We start from the raw sequence: 25,032 nt of genomic DNA, 5'->3' as shown, positions 1-25,032 counted from the left end.
GGGGATTCATCCCCGATGCCCCTTGAGCGGGGGGGGGGGAGATTCATCCCCGATGCCCCTTGAGCGGGGGGGGGGGGAGATTCATCCCCGATGCATCTTGAGCGGGGGGGAGATTCATCCCCGATGCCCCTTGCGGCGGGGGGGAGATTCATCCCCGATGCCCCTTGCGGCGGGGGGAAGTTCATCCCCGATGCCCCTTGCGGCAGGGGGAAGTTCATCCCCGATGCCCCTTGCGGCGGGGGGAAGTTCATCCCAGACGACCCTTGTGGTGGGGGGAGGTTCATGTCCGATGCCCCTTGCGGTGGGGGGCAAGTTCATCCCCGATGACCCCTGGGGCAGGTTCATCCCCGATGACCCTTGAGGTGGGGGAAGGCTCATGCTTGCTGCCCCCTGCGGGGGGTGGCAAATTCATTCCAGACGCCCCCTGAGGGGGTGGCAAGTTCATACCAGATGCCCCCTGAGAGGGTGGCAAGTTCATCCCTGGTGGCCCTCCATGAGCTGGGGGCATGTTGCCCACTGGCGCCCCCTGTGGTGGAGGCAGGTTCATGCCAGGTGGGGGGTACCCTGCAGGACTGTACCCCATATTGGGGTAACTGACAGCCCAAGGCACCTGGCTGTTATAGGCCCCATGCCCCGGGCTGGCAGGGTTAGTTAGGAGGGGCCCGTATCCAGGCGAGTAGGGCAGGCCGTACACCCCTCCTGGCGGCCCATAGTACCCGGGGCTGTGCTGCTCCCCCTGGTGGCTGTAGGGCTCAGGATAGGCCGCGGCTTCGGCCTGAGCCGGAGGAGAGGGAGTGAAGTCTCCTTCCGTGGCTCCTGTGCCGTCTCCGAGTCCGTGCCGCTGTCCTCACTGTTAGTGTAGGACACCAGAGACATTATAGCTACCACCTCAGCCGCCACCGCCTCCTCCCGCTCACCAGCCCTGAGCAACGTGACGCCGGCCTCCGGCACTACAACTCCCATCATGCACCGCGGGGCCGTGCCAACATCGCACATGCGCAGTAGCGCCAACGCTCACGCTCGGGCTTTCTATAGCTTGTTTAACATGGTGTGGAGGAGAATTCGGCGGGACTTCCGACCGGAAATTACGTTGTTGAATTGCGCTGCGGATAGTTGTCGGTAAAGCCGCTTTTGATGACACGTGACGTCACTGTGTGACCCCCCCCCTACTCTTTATTTAACCATTTCAACCCTGGGAGGATTTACCCCCTTTTTGCGATTCGGCACTGAATTGCTTTACCTGACAATTGCGCGGTCGCCCTCATCCCAGAACACCGGCCAGGCCGTTCAAAACTGGATCATTACGACTTTGGACATGCCTGCTTTATAAGAACACTTAATAATAATAAATAATAATATACATGTGAGATAACAGTGAGTGGTGAACACGTCATAATATATTATTTTCTATTTAAAAAATTGCAGAATTGAACAAGTGTTTGAAAGGTGAAAAGATTTGTTGTGGACAGGAAGGGGTTAAGTTTTTTTTTCTAACTGCCAGATTCATATTCTGAGCTCCCAACTGCCACTGTTGCTATGGCAACAGTGTCTCTGTCTTCCTGCGCAGTGATTGGCTCCTCCCACTAGTGACATCACAGCAGGCACATATAACCTTTAGCGGTTGCAGGCTGTCAGTGTCAGTTAGTGCTAGAGCTGGAAGTGTGAGGTTGTGTCTTTGTGACGCTCTCATAATTCTTTGGAATTCTCAAGTTTTTTTGAGAAATCTCAGCGGAAGTAACTGATATTTTTACCTGGTGATAACCAGTAGTACTTTGCTTTTTTTTTTTGCGATCTTTAGTATTTTTATTGGTAATTTACCAAAGATACAAAAAAATGAGCGGCACCTATCAGAGCCCTCGTGAGTATGTGGGCGGGTGTTGTAGGACGTTCTGCTCCTACGTCAACCCGTGCATTGCGTTCCGGGCCTGCTGCGGCGCGTGTTCGCAATGTTGCCAGTGTTCCGAGATCTGTGACCGGGACTGCTGCCCTGATTGGTGCCCCAAGGCTGCCGATCTGAAGGACCCCACTCAGATCACAGCGCTTGACCATTTCGACGACGACGACAAAAGAGCCGGAGGGCTGAAGGAGAGAAGCCGGTGGGCCAAATTCCTATCCAGCTTCTTTGCGTTCCTGATGGGCTTGGTCATCACCAGCATCTACGGCTATCTGGTGATCTTCTACGACAGCTACAACATCTATTTCGGCATCTACTCCACCATCGCCATGGGCTTCTTCCTCTGCATCGGCATGGCCTTCTCCATCACCATCCGGGTCACCGTCTTCTTGATGATTCCCCATCTCTTTTCCGGTGAGTTTCTAGAAGTCTCCAATGGCAGTGGCATTTTTTTTCCTCTTTTTATTTTTTTGGGTTTTGAGACTTAAAAACACTTTATTTTCATTAAGACAATGTGCACTTTGGTGCATTTTCATGCGGTTTGAAGCATTCTGGTGCAGGTCGCACTTCTGTTAGAAGCACTGGTATGAACCAGGGTAGGGTTGCCACCTAGGGTTGCCACCTGACCGGTTTTGACCCGGACAGTCCGGGTTTGGACTCATGTGCCCGGTTTTCAAGCCACCTGAAACCCGGGCACATATAGCTGCAATTCAAACTTGAGCGGCGCATCCCGATTCCCGCACACGCGATCAGTTTTACACATTTATTACTGCCTGTGCGCTCTGCCAACGAGCCAAGCTCAGCGATGAACAGCAGGCGACATGCGTACCTATTCAGCCTGTGATTGGCTGACTAGGTCAGGTGCGGGCGGCGGACACGAGGATCTCCGATTAGCTCGGGGAACCTGCTCACACGTGGAGGCGGAGCTGGACTGTGGGTGATCGCGGCCGCCTGGAGTCCCGCCTCCTTGCCTGGCGTGTGCTCTGCCGTGTCTCATCAAGACCTCAGGTATCTTTCTCATGTGCCCTCTCACCCCCCTCTGTCAGCCACTCCCCCTCTTTAAAACACTCCACATCTGTCAGCTCCCCTCACAGTTACCCCCCCATATCGGTTACCCCCCCTCTGTCAGCTCCCCCCCTGTCAGTTACCCCCCCTGTCAGCTACCCTCCCCTGTCAGCTCCACTCCCCTCTCAGTTACCCCCCCTATCAGTTACCCCCCCTCTGTCAGCTTCCCTGTCAGTTACCCCCCTCTGTCAGCTCCCCTCCCCTTTCAGTTACCCCCCTCTGTCACTTACCCCCCTATCGGTTACCCCCCTCTGTCAGCTCCCCTCCCCAGTCAGCTACTCCCCTGTCAGCTACCCCCCATCAGTTGCTCCCCTCCCCAGTCAGCTACCCCCCGTAAGCCACTCCCCCTGTCAGCTCCCCTCCCCTGTCAGGTACTCCCCTCTATCAGCCCCCCTCTGTCAGTTACCCCCCTCTTTTAGCTACCCTCGCCAGTCAGCTACCCCCCCCCTGTAAGCCACTCCCCCTCTGTCAGTTACCCCCCTCTGTCAGCTCCCCTCCCCTGTCAGCTACCCCCATCAGCTATTCCCCCCTCTGTCAGCTCCCCAACTCTGTCAGTTACCCCCCCCCCCATCAGCTCCCCTGTCAGCTCCCCTCCCCTGTCAGCTACTCTCCCCTCATTCAGCTATTCTCCCCCATTCAGCTACCCTCCCCTCTCTGTCAGCTACTCCTCACCTCTCTGTCAGTTACCTCCTTCTGTCAGCTACTCCTCCCCCCTCTCTGTCAGCTACTCCTCCCCCCTCTCTGTCAGCTACTCCCCCCCCTGTCAGATACTCCCCCCCTCTGTCAGCTCCCCTCCCTAGTCAACAACCCCCCCCTCTGTCAGCTACCCCTCCTCATTCAGCTATTCTCTCCCTTCATTCAGCTATTCTCCCCCCTCTGTCAGCTCCCCTCCCCTGTCAGCTACTCCCCCCTCTTTCAGCTACCCCCTCTGTCAGTTACCACCCCTCTGTCAGCTCCCCTCCCCTGTCAGCTCCCCTCCCCTGTCAGCTCCCCTCCCCTGTCAGCTACCCCCCTCTGTCAGCTACCCCCCTCTGTCAGTTACCCCCCCTGTCAGCTCCCCTCCCCTCTGTCAACTACTCCCCCCTCATTCAGCTATTCACACCTCTCTGTCAGCTACTCTGCCCCCTCTGTCAGCTACTCTGCCAGCTACTCTGCCTCCTCTGTCAGCTACTCTGCCAGCTACTCTGCCCCCTCTGTCAGCTACTCTGCCCCCTCTGTCAGCTACTCTGCCAGCTACGCTGCCCCCTCTGTCAGCTACTCTGCCAGCTACTCTGCCCCCTCTGTCAGCTACTCTGCCCCCTCTGTCAGCTACTCTGCCCCCTCTGTCAGCTACTCTGCCCCCTCTGTCAGCTACTCTGCCCCCTCTGTCAGCTACTCTGCCCCCTCTGTCAGCTACTCCTCCCCTCTCTGTCAGCTACCCCCTCACCCTGTCAGCTACCCCCTCCCCCTCCCCCTGTCAGCTACCCCCCTCTGTCAGCTACCCCTCCACAGTTAGCTACCCCCCCTCTGTCAGCTACTCCCCCCCTCTGTCAGCTACCCCCCCTCTGTCAGCTACCCCCCCTCTGTCAGCTACTCCCCCTGTCAGCTACCCCCCCTGTCAGTTACCCCCCTCTGTCAGCTCCCCTCCCCAGTCAGCTACCCCCCTCTGTCAGCTATCCCCCTTCATTCAGCTATTCTCTCCCCTCATTCAGCTATTCTCCCCCCCCCCCCCGTCAGCTACTCTCCCCTGTCAGCTCCCCTCCCCTGTCAGCTACCCCCATCAGCTATTCTCCCCTCTGTCAGCTATTCCCCCCTCTGTCAGCTATTCCCCCTTCTGTCAGCTATTTCCCCTTCTGTCAGCTACTCACCCCATTCAGCTATTCTCACCCCTCTGTCAGATACTCCCCCCCCCCCTCTGTCAGCTACCCTACCCTGTCAGCTCCCCTCCCCAGTCAACTACCCCCCCCCTCATTCAGCTACTCTCCCCCCTCTGTCAGCTACTCTCCCCCCTCTGTCAGCTACTCTCCCCCCTCTGTCAGCTACTCTCCCCCCTCTGTCAGCTACTCTCCCCTGTCAGCTCCCCTCCCCTTTCAGCTAACCCCATCAGCTATTCCCCCTTCTGTCAGCTATTCCCCCTTCTGTCAGCTATTCCCCCTTCTGTCAGCTACCCCCCCTCTGTCAGCTACTCAGCCCATTCAGCTATTCTCACCCCTCTGTCAGCTACTCCCCCTCCTCTGTCAGCTACCCTACCCTGTCAGCTCCCCTCCCCAGTCAACTACCCCCCCTCATTCAGCTACTCTCCCCCCTCTGTCAGCTACTCTCCCCCCTCTGTCAGCTACTCTCCCCTCCCCTTTCAGCTAACCCCATTAGCTATTTCCCCCTCTGTCAGCTATTCCTCCTTCTGTCAGCTACCCCCCTCTGTCAGCTCCCCCCACCCCTCTGTCAGCTACTCCCCCCATTCAGCTATTCTCACCCCTCTGTCAGCTATTCTCACCCCTCTGTCAGCTATTCTCACCCCTCTGTCAGCTACTCACCCCCCCTCTGTCAGATACTCCCCCTCCCCAGTCAGCTCCCCTCCCCAGTCAGCTCCCCTCCCCAGTCAGCTCCCCTCCCCAGTCAGCTACTCTCCCCAGTCAGCTACTCTCCCCCCTCTGTCAGCTACTCTCCCCCCATCAGCTATTCCCCCTCTGTCAGTTACCCTGCCCCTCTGTCAGCTACACTCCCTAATGGGGGGGTCCTCTATGGGGGACCCCTACATTTTCGAGGGGGTAACACTGACCCGTATTTTATGAAGGGGGTGACAATGACCCCTGGTTTATAGGAGGTAACACTGTCCAATAAAGCGTGCCACATTATTGCTCTCCTTAGTGCACCCAAAGGTGTCCCAGGTCTTTACAATGCACATTTACAATGTATACTACAAAAAATTTGCCATGCACCGCTAAAGTGTTCGGGTTTGGCTTGATGAAAAGGTGGCAACCCTAAGCAATCATCCCTCCGAACACATATTAATTACATGGGTTCTGGGGCTGATTAAGGTGGTAATTAAACTCACTTGGTGCCAGGGGCAGACTGAAAACTCATGGGGCAATAGGAGATTATGGGGCCCCCGGGCAATAGGAGATTATGCCCCCCCCCCCTGGGCAATAGGAGATTATGGGCCCCCCCCGGGCAATAGGAGATTATGGGGCCCCCAGGCAATAGGAGATTATGGGGCCCCCGGGCAATAGGAGATTATGGGCCCCCCGGGCAATAGGAGATTATGGCCACACAGTATATATACACACACACACACAGCATAGCATACACACACTGAAAAGGTACTGAGAGGCGGGGCAGCTATAATCTTTGGATTTTTTTTAAAAAAATGCAGATTTTTACATACTGTCCCTGGTTTTATTGAGGCTGGCAACCCTAATGGGGCCCCTTGGTGGCATGGGACCCTCAGGCAGTGCCCAAGAGCCCGAATTGGGAGTCCGCCCCTGCTTGGTACCTTATCTGCATTAAATTAGCCTCGGAACCCGTGTAATTCATATGTGTTCGGGTTTAAAGGGATGAGGTGGCAACTCTAGTACAAAGGGCCATTGCAATACATGGTGACCACTGTCTGTTTTGGGCATCGTTATCCTTCAGGGCCATATGAATAGACAGCGAACACCGCACATGCGTTCCAGAAGCAGTTTCAGAAACGCACTGGAAAGCACTTGGTGTAGATGAACCCAAAGACAGTACGTTACCACACTCGGGGCTTTTTCACGCTGCAGTTTCTGCATTACCGACGCATTTTTTCCATGCACTTTCACACTCATTTTTATACGTTTTCAATGCATACTTGTGCGTTTCTTCCTCTTTTTTATTTTTTTATTTTGACACCTTAAAGTGGAGGGCCACCCAAAAAAAAAAATTAATTGATAAAATAATTAAAAAAGATAATAATAATAAAATAAAAAAGGAAAAAAAATTCACTTACCTGAAACGCTGTTGCTAAGCAGTCTTCCTAATCTGCCTCTTCCTATTCCGCGGAGGTTCCTCCTCTTCGTTGAGCGGCCCCGTTGCCTTTTGGGACATTTGTGTCCCAGAAGGCAATGGGGTCAATGTTAAGTTAATGACGCCACCAATGCAGGTCACATGCCCAGTCGCATGGTGCAGACCTTTCATGCAATTCAGTTCTTGTTCTAAAAAATGTCTTGTTGTATTAATTAAAAATTCTCTCTCTCTTAGGATACGCGAGGACCATCATCCTGCTCATCATCCTTTCCATGGCCATGAACGGACCGGCTGCCAACTTGTTGGAGAACGTTCAGCGGGTCACGAATTCCAGCGCCTGTGGTGTGCAAGTTGTCATGAATCAGACCATCGAGATCGTGGAGCGCGTCAAGGAACCGCTAAGGAGTAAGTAGAATTATTGTGGCCCTTAGGGCCCCTTCATGACGGCAGTGCTGGGACAAGGCCATTTGGTGCCCAGGGCGAAGATGACAATCTGCGCCCCCACCCCCCGTTTTTAAGAAAGAAGCAATGTCTTTTCAAAACAAGAATATACTTAAAACACTACAAATTCAATTATCACCCTACACACAGTATTTCACCCTTTACATGACCCCCCCCCACCCCCCACACACTATTGTTACTCTTATGCCTGCTAACAACCCACCCAGGGCTGTCTTTAATATTGTTTGGACCCTGGGCAAGCATTTTCCTGGGCTCCCTCCCATGCAATTTTGCTCTTCACCCCAACATCCCAAAAAAACGTACACACACTCTGTATAGCCCCCCTGTCCACGGACACCTCTGTACCCCCCGTCCACCTCTCTACCCCCCGACCACGTCTGTACCCCCCCATCCACAGCCACCTCTGTACCCCCCATCCACAGCCACCTCTGTACCCCCCCATCCACAGCCACCTCTGTACGCCACCATCCACAGCCACCTCTGTACTCCCCATCCACCTCTCTACCCCCCGCCTACGTCTGTATCCCTCCTGTCCACAGCCAATTCTGTACCCCCCCCCCCCCTGTCCACAGCCTCCTCTGTATACCCCCCCTTCCATAGCCACCTCTGTACACCCCCCTTCCACATCCACCTCTGTATACACCCCCCCCCATCCACAGCCACCTTTGTATACCCCCCTTCCACATCCACCTCTGTACACCCCCCTTCCATAGCCTCCTCTGTACACCCCCTTCCATAGACTTCTCTGTTCCCCCTTCCATAGCCTCCTCTCTATAACCCCCTTCCATAGCCTCCTCTGTACACCCCCTTCCATAGCCCCCTCTGTATACCCCCCCTTCCATAGCCTCTTCTCTATACCCCCCTTCCATAGCCTCCTCTGTATACCCCCCCTTTCATAGCCTCCTCTGTATACCCCCCCTTCCATAGCCTCCTCTGTATACCCCCCCTTCCATAGCTTCCTTTGTATACCCCCCTTCCATAGCCTCCTCTGTATAACCCCCTGTCCACAGCCACCTATGTATACCCCCCTTATATAGCCTCCTCTGTATACCCTCCTGTCCACAGCCACCTCTGTATACCCTCCTGTCCACAGCCACCTCTGTATACCCCCTCCATAGCCTCGTCTGTATACCTCCCCTTCCATAGCCTCCTCTGTATAACCCCCTGTCCACAGCCACCTCTGTACACCCCCCTTCCATAGTCACCTCTGTATACCCCCCTGTCTGTAGCCTCCTCTGTATACCACCCCCTTCCATAGCCTCCTCTGTATACCCTCGGCCACCGATCTGCCTCTCTCCCTGTCACAGGCCAGCTACTCTGATCCTGCAGCTTCTGACAGAGGGAGAAGCAAGATGAGTCAGCTCTTACACACACACAACCCACAGCTCTTCTCCTCCCGTCAGTGTGGCAGCTTGTGCTAACCCGGCCGGGAGAGCAAACGGGGAGGACGGAACAGCTGTGTTCGTGACCTCTACACCAGGAGAACTATTCTAAGGCAGCGCGGGCTTCAGGGGCAGCTGCTTTTGCCCTGCATTAAAGATGGCCCTGATATTGCCCCTCTCACACTTCGCCCAGGGCACCAGCCCACCCCTTGTACCGGCTCTGCCGCCCAGGGCACCAGTCCCTCCCGCCCACCCCTTGTACCAGCTCTGCCGCCCAGGGCACCCGCCCCTCCCTCCCGCCCACCCCTTGTACCGGCTCTGCCGCCCAGGGCACCCGTCTCTCCCACCCATCTCTTGTACCGGCTCTGCATAGCAGATCCCTGATTGATGAATTGCATTGGTGCACTCAGTGCATCGCAACAACAAATCTGCACTGCAATGCACCACCCTCCTCCATGCACCTCAATTGCAGCGCACTGAGCTGCAACAAACACCAGCCTACATATTTTTTGGGTGTCGAGTTGCATTGCAGCCGTTTCTTTCAGCCCCCGGAAGGTTTACCTCCCTTCAATGACCAGGCCATTTTTTTTTTTTTTTGATACAGCACTGCGTTACTTTAACTGGCAATTGCGAGTTCGTGAAATGTTGCACCCAAATAAAATTGATCTCCTTTTTCTTTTTTCCTACGAGCTTTCTTGGTATTTGATCACCTGCGTTTTTTTTTTTGCACTATAAACAAAAAAATAGCGACGATTTTGAAAAAAAAAAAACCACAATATTTTGTACTTTTTTGTACAATATTTTGTACAAACGATATTTTTATGGCTGTTTTTTTTTTTTTTTTACTAGTAATGGCAGCAATCAGTGTTTTTTTTAGCGTGACTGCGACATTGCAGCGGACAAATTGGACACCTAACTGACACTTCTGGCACTTTTTTGGGGAACCAGTCACATTATTACATCAATCAGTGCTTAAAAAAATGCACTGTTACTGTACTAATGACACTGGTAGGGAAGGGGTTAACATCAGGGGCGATCATTGGCTGATAGCTGATCACATGGTAAAGGGCCAGGACCAGTGATCACAGAGCAGGGCACGCGGGCAGCAGGTCTATGGACGCCCTCCCGGCAAATTAACCTCTTCCCAACCAGCCGCCGCAGTTACACTGTGGCAGGTTGGCTCCCCTGCGTGAACCGTCGCAGATATATGTCGGTACGCAGGGGCAGGATAGCAGGCGCGTGCTCGCCCGCTGCACAGCTGGGGGTGCCGATGCTCGTGGCACGACGGTCGAGGTGACCGCCAGCCACGAGCGATTGTGAGCAGGAGACGCAGATCAGGGACAAGTGTGCGTAAACACACAAATCTCTGTTCTGACAGGAGTGACAGATCGTGTGTTCCTATGAGCTAGGAACCACGATCCGTCACTTCCTCTAGTCAGTCCCCTCCCCCCTTCAGTTAGAATCACCTCCCAGGGAACACAGTTAACCCCTTGATCGCCCCCTAGTGGTTAACCCCTTCACTGCCAATGCCATTTATACAGAAGTCGGTGCATTTTTTTACAACTGATCGCTGTATCAATGCCAGTGGTCCCAAAAACATGTCAAAATTGTCCAATGCGTCCACCATAATGTCGCAGTCAAGGATCGCAGATCGCCCCCATTACTAGTAAAAAAATAAATAAATAAATAAATATGCTATAAATCTATCCCCTATTTTGTAGACGCTATAACTTTTGCGCAAACCAATCAATATACGCTTATGGCGATTTTTTTTTTTTTTTTTTCTTTTACCAAAAATATGTAAAAAAATACATATCGGCTTAAACTGAGAAAAATTTAGCTTTTTTTTTTAAAAAAAGGGGATATTTATTATAGCAAAAAGTACAAAATATTGTGTTTTTTTTTTTTTTTTTTCAAAATTGTTGCTCTTTTTTTATTTATATCGCAAAAAATAAAAAACGCAGGGGTGATCAAATACCACCAAAAGAAAGCTGTTTTTTGTGGGGAAAAAAAGGACGTCAATTTTGTTTGGGTGCAACGCCGCACGACCGCGCAATTGTCAGTTAAAGCGACGCAGTGCCGAATCACAAAAATAATGCTCTGGTCAGGGGCTGAAGCGGTTAAGCCTGCGCTGTAGCTGTCTTTCGGCTATATGGTGGGCTTCAAGTGGTTCATAACAAAGCAATTCTGTATATGAATAGATAGATATGTGAGGGATAGATAAATAGATAGATAGAGGGATTGATGGATAGATAGAGGGACCGATAGAAGGATCGATTGATAGAGAGATAGATAGATAGAGGGACCGATAGAAGGATCGATTGATAGAGAGATAGATAGATATAGGGATCGATAGATAGATAGAGGGATCGATGGATAGATAGAGGGATCGATAGAAGGATCGATTGATAGAGAGATAGATAGATAGAGGGATCGATAGATAGATAGAGGGATCGATAGATAGATAGAGGGATCGATAGATAGATAGAGGGATCGATAGATAGATAGAGGGATCGATAGATAGATAAAGGGATAGATAGATAGAAGGATCAATAGATAGATAGAGGGATAGATAGATAGAGGGATTGATAGATAGATAGAGGGATTGATAGATAGATAGAGGGATTGATAGATAGATAGAGGGATCGATAGATAGATAGAGGGATCGATAGATAGATAAAGGGATAGATAGATAGAAGGATCAATAGATAGATAGAGGGATAGATAGATAGAGGGATTGATAGATAGATAGAGGGATCGATAGAGGGATCGATGGATAGATAGAGGGATCGATAGATAGAGATAGATAGATAGAGGGATTGATAGATAGAGGGATTGATAGATAGAGGGATCGATAGATAGATAGATAGAGGGATCGATGGATAGAGGGATCGATAGATAGATAGATAGATAGATAGAGGGATTGATGGATAGATAGAGGGATCGATAGATAGATAGAGGGATCAATGGATAGATAGAGGGATCGATAGAAGGATCGATTGATAGAGGGATCGATTGATAGAGGGATCGATAGAGGGATCGATAGATAGATAGACAGAGGGATCGATGGATAGAGGGATCGATAGATAGATAGATAGAAGGATCGATGGATAGAGGGATCGATAGATAGATAGAGGGATCGATGGATAGATAGAGGGATCGATAGATAGATAGATAGATAGAGGGAACGATAGAAGGATCGCTTGATAGAGAGATAGATAGATAGATAGAGGGATCGATAGATAGATAGATAGAGGGATCAATGGATAGATAGAGGGATCGATAGATAGATAGATAGATAGAGGGATCGATAGATAGATAGAGGGATCAATGGATAGATAGAGGGATTGATAGAAGAATCGATTGATAGAGAGATAGATAGATAGATAGATAGAGGGATTAATGGATAGATAGAGGGATCGATTGATAGAGCTAGATAGATAGATAGAGGGATCAATGGATAGATAGATAGATAGATAGAGGGATCGATAGATAGATAGATAGATAGAGGGATCGATAGATAGATAGATAGATAGATAGATAGAGGGATCAATAGATAGAGGGATCGATAGATAGAGGGATCGATAGATAGAGGGATCAATGGATAGATAGAGGGATCGATAGAAGGATCGATTGATAGAGAGATAGATAGATAGATAGAGGGATCGATAGAGAGATAGATAGAGGGATCAATGGATAGATAGAGGGATCGATTGATAGAGAGATAGATAGATAGATAGAGGGATCGATAGATAGAGGGATCGATAGATAGAGGGATCGATAGATAGAGGGATCAATGGATAGATAGAGGGATCGATAGAAGGATCGATTGATAGAGAGATAGATAGATAGATAGATAGAGGGATCGATAGATAGATAGAGAGATAGATAGAGAGATAGATAGATAGATAGAGGGATCGAATGATAGAGAGATAGATAGATAGAGGGATCAATAGAACAATCGATTGATAGAGAGATAGATAGATAGATAGAGGGATCGATTGATAGAAAGAGTGATAGATAAATAGATAGATAGAGGGATCGATAGATAGATAGAGGGATCGATAGATAGATAAAGGGATAGATAGATAGAAGGATCAATAGATAGATAGAGGGATAGATAGATAGAGGGATTGATAGATAGATAGAGGGATCGATAGAGGGATCGATGGATAGATAGAGGGATCGATAGATAGAGATAGATAGATAGAGGGATTGATAGATAGAGGGATTGATAGATAGAGGGATCGATAGATAGATAGATAGAGGGATCGATGGATAGAGGGATCGATAGATAGATAGATAGATAGAGGGATTGATGGATAGATAGAGGGATCGATAGATAGATAGAGGGATCAATGGATAGATAGAGGGATCGATAGAAGGATCGATTGATAGAGAGATAGATAGATAGAGGGATCGATAGATAGAGGGATCGATAGATAGATAGACAGAGGGATCGATGGATAGAGGGATCGATAGATAGATAGATAGAAGGATCGATGGATAGAGGGATCGATAGATAGATAGATAGAAGGATCGATGGATAGAGGGATCGATAGATAGATAGAGGGATCGATGGATAGATAGAGGGATCGATTGATAGAGAGATAGATAGATAGATAGAGGGATCGATAGATAGATAGATAGAGGGATCAATGGATAGATAGAGGGATCGATAGATAGATAGATAGAGGGATCGATAGATAGATAGAGGGATCAATGGATAGATAGAGGGATTGATAGAAGAATCGATTGATAGAGAGATAGATAGATAGATAGATAGAGGGATTAATGGATAGATAGAGGGATCGATTGATAGAGCTAGATAGATAGATAGAGGGATCAATGGATAGATAGAGGGATCAATGGATAGATAGATAGATAGATAGAGGGATCGATAGATAGATAGATAGATAGAGGGATCAATAGATAGATAGATAGATAGAGGGATAGATAGATAGAGGGATCGATAGATAGAGGGATCGATAGATAGAGGGATCGATAGATAGATAGAGGGATCAATGGATAGATAGAGGGATCGATAGAAGGATCGATTGATAGAGAGATAGATAGATAGATAGAGGGATCGATAGAGAGATAGATAGAGGGATCAATGGATAGATAGAGGGATCGATTGATAGAGAGATAGATAGATAGATAGAGGGATCGATAGATAGAGGGATCGATAGATAGAGGGATCAATGGATAGATAGAGGGATCGATAGAAGGATCGATTGATAGAGAGATAGATAGATAGATAGATAGATAGATAGATAGATAGAGGGATCGAATGATAGAGAGATAGATAGATAGAGGGATCAATAGAACAATCGATTGATAGAGAGATAGATAGATAGATAGAGGGATCGATTGATAGAAAGAGTGATAGATAAATAGATAGATAGAGGGATCGATAGATAGATAGAGGGATCGATAGATAGATAGAGGGATTGATAGAAGAATCGATTGATAGATAGAGGGATTGATAGATAGAGGGATCGATAGAAGGATCGATTGATAGAGAGATAGATAGATAGAGATAGATAGATAGATAGATAGAGGGATCGATAGAAGAATCGATTGATAGAGAGATAGATAGATAGAGATAGATAGATAGATAGAGGGATCGATGGATAGATAGAGGGATTGATAGAAGAATCGATTGATAGAGAGATAGATAGAGGGATGGATAGAGGGAGAGATAGATAGATAGATGGAAGGATAGATAGAGGGAGAGATAGATAGATATGAGATAGGTAGATAGATAGAAAATTGATAGATATTTATTATTATTATTAAAATGAAAGGTACACAAAGGCCAATATAAAGATCTTATTTCGGCGTTGAATCTTTGGGAATTGGACAATGGAGCATTTTAAACTTATGATGTATTTTTCTTCTCTCCTGCAGATGTTTTGAGCTACTTGAAGAATATTGCGGGAAAAGTAAAAACTGTCGCTGGAAAAGCTAAGAATTTCTTCCAAAAAGTCAGAGAACGGATGAAAGTGATTGGTAAGTAACATTTTCAGCTTCGGGGTTTGGTGGGTAGATGGGGGGCTCCTCAAGTGAAGGAAAATAAAAAGCAGACAGACGTCGCTAGATTTGTCTATTATCTGTAAAGATGACACCTGGGGGGGGGGGGGGCATATTTATAAAGCATTCAATGTTACATTCACATATTCGCTGTCATTAAAAATACATGCAGTGAATGTTTGGTGAATGTCACATTCAATGCTTTATCAATATAGCACCACAAATGATAGTTTTTACCCTTTCCTTGAAGGGTTAGTTCACCTCAATTACTAGACCAGAAGAGGTGGACGAGGATAGGAGGGGGGCTTTTTTTTTTTAAATTTTTTTATTTTACTTCTGCTGTCCATTCCTGTAGATGACATGACTGATTTTATTTTTTCTTGTAGGTAAGACACTCGGTCACATATGGGCCTTCATTCATAGCATCGGGGACATCTGCAATGAAGAGCTTTTGAATCCACATAAGAAGTGCACCAGGGCCTTCGCGGATGCCAAGAATAATTGCTTGGACATAGGAGCCGGCGTTCTTTGTAACATCGTAGACGGCTTCACATGGCTATGCGAAGTGGCTAAAGGTATGTTTGCTTTTTTTTTTTTTTTTTTGTTTTTTATTGTCAAAAAAATTAGGACTCGGCTGTCAGTGTGGTCAAGTTCATTTTCATGACCACCATTTTGCTTGTGATCGAAAATCGAATGTAGCAATGGATGAAAGGGGATATGTAATCCTTCATGAACTGGCACATTTCACGACTCATAAGGTCTTTTAAGAAATTCCACTTGAAACTTGTCTCCAGGAGAAAGAAGGCTAATTCATCTGACTCAGCAAACTTTCCTTGGTTGGTTGGTTGGTTGGTTGGTTGGTATGGGGAAAACACACCATATTCCCTGATAACCAAATTCTTAGGTGTTCATGAAGAGTTACATTGACCCCTGAACTGAAGTCTTGGAGAAACAAGGCTAATTTATCTGACCCATCAATCTTGCCTTCATTGGTTGGTTGGTTGCCTGGTATGGGGAAAACATACCAAAATACTCTGATAACTGAACTCTTGGAGAAACAAGGCTAATTTTTTTGACGCATCAAACATCCCTTGGTTGGTTGGTTGGTATTTGGAAAACACACCATATCCCCTGATAACCAAGTTCTTAGGTGTTCATGAAGAGTTACATTGACCTTATTACGACTTGACTCTAATCTTTATGCTTTCTGTTTTTCTTTTGCAGTTGCCACCGTCATCTGTGTCATACCATCCTACGTAGGAGAATATATACAGAAGAACATTAAAGCTCGTAAGTATAACAACATTTCTCAAAATTAAAGGCTAACTCCAACTTTTGGACCATGTTACCCCCATATTTAGGAGGTAACATACTACAAATGGACCCCTCCACATCCAAACCATCCACCCCGTAAAGGAGTGTGGTGGTTCTTCTCCCTGGTTTGTAAAAGGTGGACTTAGCCTTCAAAATTTTTGTAAACCCGTAAAAAGAATCAGCAATAAATCTCTAACCTTGTTTCTCTTCTTGCAGCTGTCATGGTTGTTTTGCATGATCTGAAGAATAAATTTGACTACAATATGACCATCAACTACGATCTTGGCGGAATAGTCAACTCTAGCAAGAGTGTATTCACCATTGCTAGAGACATCATGGAGGAAGTGAAACAGGATCTCGATCCTTACCGGGAGATCTCGCATATATTCTCCTACTCTGTCTTCCTTATCTTCATCATCACCTACTATTTGTAAGTACCATTTATTTTCCTTTCTTTTTTTTTTTTTAAAGTAATGGGCTATCTTTTTTCTACCACTTTATCTACAGGGCCTACAAGCTACCAGCTTGGACTTTTAGCTCCTCAACAGCTTTAGGCCCCATGTACACCTCAGCCAGGGGCGGCTGGTGCTCAAAATTTGGTTTGGGAGAAAACTAACAAAAAAATTCTGGGGAAAACAATTGCAGCCTCACTGTGCCCATCAAATGCAGCCTCACTATGCCCCATTACATGCAGCCACTGTGCCCCATCACATGCAGCCTGTGTGCCCATCATATGCAGCATGTGTGCCTATCATATTCATGCCTCTGTGTTCCCTCGCCGTCTGACCGGCGTTCAGAGCTAGAGATAGACCATGTCCTGTGTATACCATTTGTAACCCCCTTGGAGCTAGAGATAGACCATGTCCTTTGTATACCATTTGTAACCCCCTTGGAGCTAGAGATAGACCATGTCCTGTGTATACCATTTGTAACTCGCCTTGGAGCTAGAGATAGACCATGTCCTGTGTATACCATTTGTAACTCGCCTTGGAGCTAGAGATAGACCATGTCCTGTGTATACCATTTGTAACTCGCCTTGGAGCTAGAGATAGACCATGTCCTGTGTATACCATTTGTAACTCGCCTTGGAGCTAGAGATAGACCATGTCCTGTGTATACCATTTGTAACTCGCCTTGGAGCTAGAGATAGGCCATGTCCTGTGTATACCATTTGTAACTCGCCTTGGAGCTAGAGATAGGCCATGTCCTGTGTATACCATTTGTAACTCGCCTTGGAGCTAGAGATAGGCCATGTTCTGTGTATACCATTTGTAACTCGACTTGGAGCTAGAGATAGGCCATGTCCTGTGTATACCATTTGTAACTCGCCTTGGAGCTAGAGATAGGCCATGTCCTGTGTATACCATTTGTAACTCGCCTTGGAGCTAGAGATAGACCATGTCCTGTGTATACCATTTGTAACTCGCCTTGGAGCTAGAGATAGACCATGTCCTGTGTATACCATTTGTAACTCGCCTTGGAGCTAGAGATAGACCATGTCCTGTGTATACCATTTGTAACTCGCCTTGGAGCTAGAGATAGACCATGTCCTGTGTATACCATTTGTAACTCGCCTTGGAGCTAGAGATAGACCATGTCCTGTGTATACCATTTGTAACCCACCTTGGAGCTAGAGATAGATCATGTCCCGTGTATACCATTTGTAACCCTTGCCTTCTTTCTTTCTTTTTTTTTCCAGGGCTTTCAGTTATCTTAGAAATTATACCAACGATGACAACTTTGACAACGTTTACATCACACGGAAATTCGTTGGTATAGATGCAAGGAGGCTCAAGCAAGGCTTGACAACCCTACTGCCTCTCTCCACAAAGGAATCTTACCACCTGATCCGACCAAGTAAGCATGAGTGGTCTTAACTTTTTTTTACCCATCTTTAAATGAAGTCAGGGCTTCAGATTCAAGGTTGGATCCCCTGCCATGTTATTTTTGCTTTCGGTTTCCCTTCTATGGAGTTTTACACTCTCTACCTGTCCTACTGACCATTGTCACCTGGACTGAAAGTGAGAGAAGATCTAAAACTCTAAAAGTCAGTGATGGCAAACCTTGGCACCCCAGATGTTTTGGAACTACATTTCCCATGATGCTCATGCGCTCTGCAGTGTAATTGAGCATCGTGGGAAATGTAGTTCCAAAACATCTGGGGTACCAAGGTTCACCATCGCTACTCTAATGCCTCGTACACACGATCGGACTTTCTGGCGGACAATCCGACAGACTTTGCAGCTGAGGTCCTCCGGACTTTCAGATGAATGGACTTGGCCACAAACGATCATGCCAAAAGTCTGACGGATTCGAACGTGATGACGTAGAATAAGGAAGTTCATAGCCAGTAGCCAATAGCTGGTCTAGCGTCGGTTTTAGTCCATCGGACTAGCACACAGACAAAAGGATTGTCCGCTAAAAGCTGAGTCCGGCCGAAAAGTTGAAGCCAGTCTTATTTCTAGGTCCGCCGGACTTTTGGGAAGAAAAGTCCGCTGGAGTCCACACACGATCGAATTGTCCGATGGACTCTGGTCCGCCGGAAAGTCCGATTGTGTGTACATGGCTTAAAGGGATTGTAAAGTGATTTTTATTTATTTTTTAAAATAACAAACATGTTATACTTACCTCCACTGTGCAGCTCGTTTTGCACATAGTGGCCCCGAACCTGCTCTTCTGGGGTCCCTCGGCGGCTGTCTCGGCTTCCTCCCGCAAGTGCTTCTCACATTCATGCAAGCTCCCTCCCATGGTGAGAAGCATCTTTGGGCACGCTCCCATGATACAGCCGGCGGCTATAGCCGCTCGCTGTATTACACGGCCCGGCGCTCCGCATCAGTGGATGTGATTGACAGCAGCGCGAGCCAATGGCTGCGCTGCATTCCATCCATCCACTCCAGCCAATCAGCGGCCAGGCTGAACGGTGGAAAGGACGACGGGGATGAGCGCGGGATTTTCGAGGGATGAGGTAAGTAAAACGGGGGGGGGGGGGCACAGACACTGTCAGATGTTTTTTCACCTTAATGCATAGAATGCATTAAGGTGAAAAAACATTTACAACCCCTTTAAGTTGTCTTGAGAACAGCAACAGGAGGGGAAATCCACTAATGGGGGCACTCAGGTAACACCATGGCAATGTGCCACTTTGGAGACATTTCCTCTCACTTCCTGTCACGTCTAGAAAACAGGAAGTGAAGAAAAACCCTCTCAAACAGGACAAAGATGGCAAAAATAATCTGACAGAGAATAAAACCCTTTCCCTACTTAATTTGAAATGGAAAAAAAATAATTAGATGTCGATATAAGATGATCATGATGTAACGTCACTCATCATTTTTATTTTTCTGTTCCACTTTACAGTGGCCTGGACATTGACCAGAAAGGAGAAAAAGGGATATTCGTTTGAGATCATGAATATAGTCCGGACCCTGCTGATCGTCTCTTTTATTATCGCTGCCGCCTATGGTGTGTACTGGGCCATAGCAGCGATTTCTTCTGTCCTGAATGGAGACATTGTTGTGAAAGGTAAGTATCCCCAACATATCCTGAGGCTGAACACATAATAATAATAATAATAATAATAATAGTATAAATGCTGATATGACAATAATGACCTCTAATTCTTCTTTCTTCGCCAGCACCGTATTTTATGAAAGTCAACATTACAGGAAGCGGATTTATCAATGACATCCTTGCCCAGCTGGCAGACGCGCTGGATGACATCGGGCAAAAAGACTACACCGTGATCTCCAAGCAATGCATCCCTGTACCTTCGGAGCCAAATTACTTTGGATATATCATAATTGGTAAGTTACTGTTTTCCGACAAGCTCCTAGAGAATTTTATTTCTGGAGGAGATACCTTTAATTGCTACACTGGAGTTGTATAATCCAGAGCAGCTTTTCTATCCCTGAGGAACCCTTGAAATAGTTTATTAGGTCTTAGGGGGAAACCCCTACTAAAACCAATTTACTGCGAGTCAATGGGAAAAATGCCCTTTACAGCAATGGCCAGTTGGAAGAATACCTTTACAGTAGTGGTCTAAATGCCCCCTAACTAAAAAAAAGCACTAGTGTCTTGATTGTGCCATGTGATGTTGGCCCTGAACTATGCAGTAACCATGAAAAATCGTGAGGGGGGGGGTCTATTAGCCACAGATCAAGTAATCCCAAGCAATCACTGGAGGAACCCTGGTTGAGAATTACTGGTCCTGGGGGGATAAGTTGTTCTTCCTCTACTATAAACCAATCACCAGAGTTTTCCTCAGAAAACATAAGTATGACTAACCCTCTTCTTTTCTCTGTTCACAGGTGGTTCGTTTATATTCGTCTTCTTCGCGTCGTTCTTTGGAGTCTACATCCACAGGCTGAAACGGAACATTTGCGCGAGTTACTATCCAGAAAGGGAGCAGGTAAGTTGACCACGTTCTGTCTATGACTTCAGCAGGCAGAAGACTAAAAAGCAGTTCCGCTATTTATTTATTTTTTTCTAATGTGAACCTTTTGCAAAGTTTCCTACCTGGAGATCCTGCCAGCAACAACGCTTTCAGCTGCAAGCTGCCTATCAATTAGCGGCAGCGTTGTTGGCCTGCCGTGCAAGCTCTTCCAGTTAGCCCTTGTACGCGCAGCCGGACATTCCGACAACAAAATCCATCAGATTTTGTCTATGGATTTTGTCCGAAACTGGTGTTGCATACACACAGTCGGACAAAGTTGTCGGAAAATCCGATCGTAGGTAACGTGGTGACGTTATTTCATTACGACGGGACTACGTTCAGGCTAGTAGCCAATAGCTTTGGTCTAGGAATTTGATCTGAGCATGCGTGGCACTTTGTCCGATCGGAATTCTCTACACACAATCGGACAAAGTCCGATCGGATCATGTTGTCGGAAAGTTTTATAGCCCAGCTCTAAAACTTTGTCTGTCGGATATTCCGATGGAAACAGTCCGATGGAGCCCACACATGGTCGGATTATCCGACAACACAGTCCGATCAGACATTTTCCGTCGGAATGTCCGACCGTGTGTACAAGGGCTTAGGCTGTTGGGCTTCCTATCTGATAGGACCCATATGCAGCCAAGTGGCCCATTTGGCAGGCTGACAACACTTCTGCTAATTGCAGGGGGGTGGGGAAGGGCAGCAGCTTTGTGTTGTCATCCTGCTTCAGGAGGCGACGTTACCTGTAAGGTCTCCAAGTGAGAAACTTTGCAACAGCTTCAGTCTTTATATTTAGTCTTGTCTAGAGTTCACTTTTATTAACTAAGATTTGTATTCTTTTAGGAACGGATATGCTTTCTGTTCAACAACCTGCTGACGAAAAGGATGAATCTGGAAAGATCTTTGAAGAAGAATGTACGGTTGAACACAGAAAACGTGGGCCGCTCAAACACCCTGATGACCCTTGCAGCAGAGTAAGTCTAATTTTTTTTTTGGTTCCGCTATGGAACTTTACTATATTGCCGTGCCAGTTAGTGAATGCGACTAACATGTTCTTCTGTCTATAGGATTCCTGGATTTGGCTTCCTGACGAAGCTTTTCGGATCGACGGAACGGTACTGCTTGGCGTGCGCCAAAAAGACCACGCCGGCCACCATTAAGGACTTTGTGGAATGCACAACCAACAGTTGCATAGGTCTGTACTGCAAGGACTGCTTTGAAATCCTACACAACATCTGCGTCATCTGTATGGGTCCATTAGCCTACAAAGTGGACCTCGACGAGGAACTGTAAGTTTTGTCATTCTATTTCTTCACACATCTAACATTCTTAAAACATGAATGGAAGTCTTTTTTTTTTTTTTTGGTTTTTAGTTTTTTTTTAATACTTACATTTTCTCTCTATTTTTTTTGCTCCTCAGACGTGATGAGAGGCTTGAACTTTGGATCGAGGCGATGAAGAGCTTGAAGGGAAAGAGGACAGAGAAGAGGAAGATGAAGGAAGCCCTGAAGAAGCGACTGAAGTACATCGTTAGAAGCCGGGGAAAGGAGACAGACGTTGTCCAGAAATACATTGGGGCCAGGCAGCAGGACAGCGATGGGGAAAGCTCCGGCTTCAGTGAACACGGATCGGATAGCTCGGAGTCTGAGTATGTATATCTTATAGAGCGACCTTGGAAAAAAAATTATCAACATATAGTATATAGTAGCCTTTCTCAATCTTTTAAGCCCAAGGGAATCCTTTAAATAATTTATTTGGGTGGGGGGTGGAGATCAATGTGCCACTGCTCATTGCTTATGGGGATCTTCTAATAACCTCTGGAGGAACCCTGGTTGAGAAATATCTTGTAGAGCAGCTTTGGAAAAAAAAATTAAGTCACATCATATATGTTTGAGTGTAGAGAACACTTTGTGAGCAGCTTTCTAGAATTTTTATTTAGTCTTTCTGGCTAGGTTGTGCTCAACAGTATTAATTTATTTTACATCATATATGGTACCAATTTTCAACGTTTTACCCCAGAGGGACCCTTGAAATCATTTCGATGAGCGGGTGAAAGTTTAATTTGCCAATGCTCACTGCCCAGGGGTCTTCTGACAACCTCTTGAGGAACCCTGGTTGACAAAGCTTGGCACATAATATGTATATCTAATAGAGCAGTTTTTAACTATTAAAAATTTGTCCTATAGTCCTTAGAAGAATTTCTCAATCTTTTTACCCCAGAGGAACCCTTGAAATAATTTTGATGGGCGGGTGAAAGATCAATCTGCCATTGCTCACTGCGCGGGGGTCTTCCATCTGAAGGAACCCCTGGTTGAGAAAGCCTGCTAAGAATTATTTGGGGGGCCATTACTAATATCACATTTCACTTTTCTTACTACAGACTCACAGACTATGACTATGATTACCAGTACAGATCAGACACCAGCGATTCAGAGGCGGAAAGCTGGCCAGCTCTTGAAGAATACAGAGAGCCTCCAGATCTCATTCCCCGAAGCAGCTTATTCCCTGGCAACAGGGGTAAGATTGGAGACCCGGGTGACGGGACATGGGCCAGCATCTGAAGAAAATCCAGATCTCCGTCCACGGCACATCTTTTTCCCTGGCTACAGAAGCAGGATTTGAGACTCGGAGATTGGATATGGGCCAGCGTGATGAAGAAGGCCATGGGAGGAGGCACCGTGAAGGCTAAGTTCACCTTTTAGAACACCTCAGTAGGGTGTTTAGATTTGTGCATTTGCATCTTTAGTAGAGTGTTTAATAGGGAGGGATGCGTTAGGGGAGGGGGGTAGAGGGTAGAAGGGAGGGGTAGAGGGAAGGAGAGGTTAGAAGAAGGGGGCTAGAGGGAAAGAGAGGGTAGAGGGGGGGTAGAGGGAAATAGGGGGTAGAAGAAGGGGGTAGAGGGAAATGGGGGGGTAGAAGAGGGGGGAGTAGAGGGAAATAGAGGGTAGAGGGGGTAGAGAGAAATAGGGGATAGAGGGAAGGAGAGGGTGGGGGGGGGGTAGAGGGAAGGAGAGGGTGGGGGGGGGGGTAGAGGGAAGGAGAGGGTAGAGGGAAATAGGGGGTAGCGGGAAATAGGGGGTAGAAGAGGAGGTAAGAGAGATAGGGGGGAGAGTGAGGTAGATGGAGGAGTTCTGTGTACAGTGCTCACTCACTGGTCTCCGGAGGCTCAGGCAGCACCATGTTGCAGCCAAGATGCAGTGCTCCTAGCCAGTGGGGCATGTCAGTAAATTTTCCATGTTTTGTGTAGAAGAATCGCAGGGGGTTGCCAACCCTGTGCTGCACACAGTGCTCTTCTATGGGTGCTCCAACAGATAGTTCCATTTCTCATACAGTAAAAGATCCCTGTGGTTCACCAGCCATATCCTCTCCCCTCGTCCTTCACAAAACAAAATAAAGTCTTGCATTCTTTTTCGCAGAATGCAAGGTGTGAAAGGAAAAGGGGAGAGGATGGGAAAGGGGCGGGCAAATAACAGGATCTCCCCTTATCCATTCACAGAACGCAGTGCATCCTTTGAAAAGGATACACAACTTTTTTGTGAATGGACACGGGGAGGGAAGGGGTTGTTGAACTACTACATCCTTTATTGTATAAGAACCAGTAACAACCTGTGTACATAATATAACTGGGTACTAAAATTTATAGGTAAAGTTGATCCAGGGAAAATCCGATTGCCTCTCGGGGGATCAGGAAGGAATTTTTCCCCCTGCTTTAGCAAATTGGATCATGCTCTGCTGGGGTTTTTTGCCTTCCTCTGGATCAACTGTGGGTATAGAATTGGGTATATGGGCTGGTATGATATTTATTCTATATATTTTTTTTTGGTTGAACTGGATGGACTTGTGTCTTTTTTCAACCTGACTGACTATGTAACTATGTAACCTGTAGAGAGCAGAAGCACCCTAATAGATAGCTCTGACTATGGAGAAGAGGTCCCTGCTAAGGTCAGGCGTATCCGACCATGTGGCCAGGTTGCTGAAGTGCTACAATCGCATGATGATTTCTGTATGCAGCAGAGTGCCGGTACTAAAGCCGCTCTACCTTTGGGTGAACTGGCAACCACTAGTGGCCCAGTACACCCTGGTCGTAGACAAACCAGCACTGTAGTAACACTTGGTGATGTGGCGAGTCCCCTAAATGCAGTACAAGCTGGTGGGGTGGCCAACACGAGTAGTGTCCCGCAAACACCAAGAATTCAGCCCATAGTGCCCTTCCTGACACGCTTGCAAGTCCTGATTGGCAGCCCAGTTTCTGCAGCGCCCGTAATTCCCCCCCATTCACTGCCCTACCCAAAATTCAGGTGGAAACAGCAAATTTAGATGGGGGGGGGGGGGGGAGGGATTTAACTCCCCTAGGTTTTTCAAAAAATCCAAATTCAAACCTTGCCAGACAATTCACATGGAAACGTATCACGGTTTCCGAATTTAACTTTTTTTTGGGCCTAACCCTTAACCATGGGCATTACAAAAAAGAATGAGTT

At 47.4% G+C, this 25,032-nt stretch overlaps 1 protein-coding gene and 1 pseudogene across 1 annotated transcript; one reads left to right on the top strand and one right to left on the bottom strand.

The window, feature by feature from the left end:
- Positions 1 to 71: 71 nt before the first annotated feature.
- On the bottom strand, positions 72 to 1,101 carry LOC143973443 (uncharacterized; annotated as a pseudogene).
- Positions 1,102 to 1,833: 732 nt separating this feature from the next.
- On the top strand, positions 1,834 to 23,318 carry LOC143973442 (DC-STAMP domain-containing protein 2-like). The gene is made up of 14 exons (XM_077474424.1): positions 1,834 to 2,308; positions 7,160 to 7,330; positions 14,683 to 14,784; positions 15,192 to 15,380; positions 16,030 to 16,095; positions 16,336 to 16,549; positions 17,819 to 17,976; positions 19,477 to 19,641; positions 19,755 to 19,922; positions 20,427 to 20,527; positions 21,398 to 21,528; positions 21,622 to 21,843; positions 21,975 to 22,202; positions 22,935 to 23,318. The coding sequence occupies exons 1-14, from the start codon at positions 1,834 to 1,836 to the stop codon at positions 23,113 to 23,115; spliced, it is 2,571 nt and encodes an 856-aa protein (XP_077330550.1). The 3' UTR covers positions 23,116 to 23,318.
- Positions 23,319 to 25,032: the final 1,714 nt, after the last annotated feature.

This window comes from Lithobates pipiens, unplaced genomic scaffold (genome assembly GCF_037356315.1).
Source record: "Lithobates pipiens isolate NorthernLeopardFrog02 unplaced genomic scaffold, aLitPip1_a1.2 Scaffold_82, whole genome shotgun sequence".
Classification (NCBI taxonomy): Eukaryota; Metazoa; Chordata; class Amphibia; order Anura; family Ranidae; genus Lithobates; species Lithobates pipiens.
Note: the sequence above shows the minus strand (reverse complement) of the source record. Positions and strands in the feature narration are given on the sequence as shown.

Coding starts and splice junctions, on each gene's coding strand:
- LOC143973442 (XM_077474424.1), top strand. CDS start 1,834: ATGAGCGGCACCTATCAGAGCCCTCGTGAGTATGTGGGCGGGTGTTGT. Junction 16,096..16,335: donor ACAGAAGAACATTAAAGCTC/GTAAGTATAACA, acceptor CTCTTCTTGCAG/CTGTCATGGTTGTTTTGCAT. Junction 21,844..21,974: donor GTGGACCTCGACGAGGAACT/GTAAGTTTTGTC, acceptor TTTGCTCCTCAG/ACGTGATGAGAGGCTTGAAC.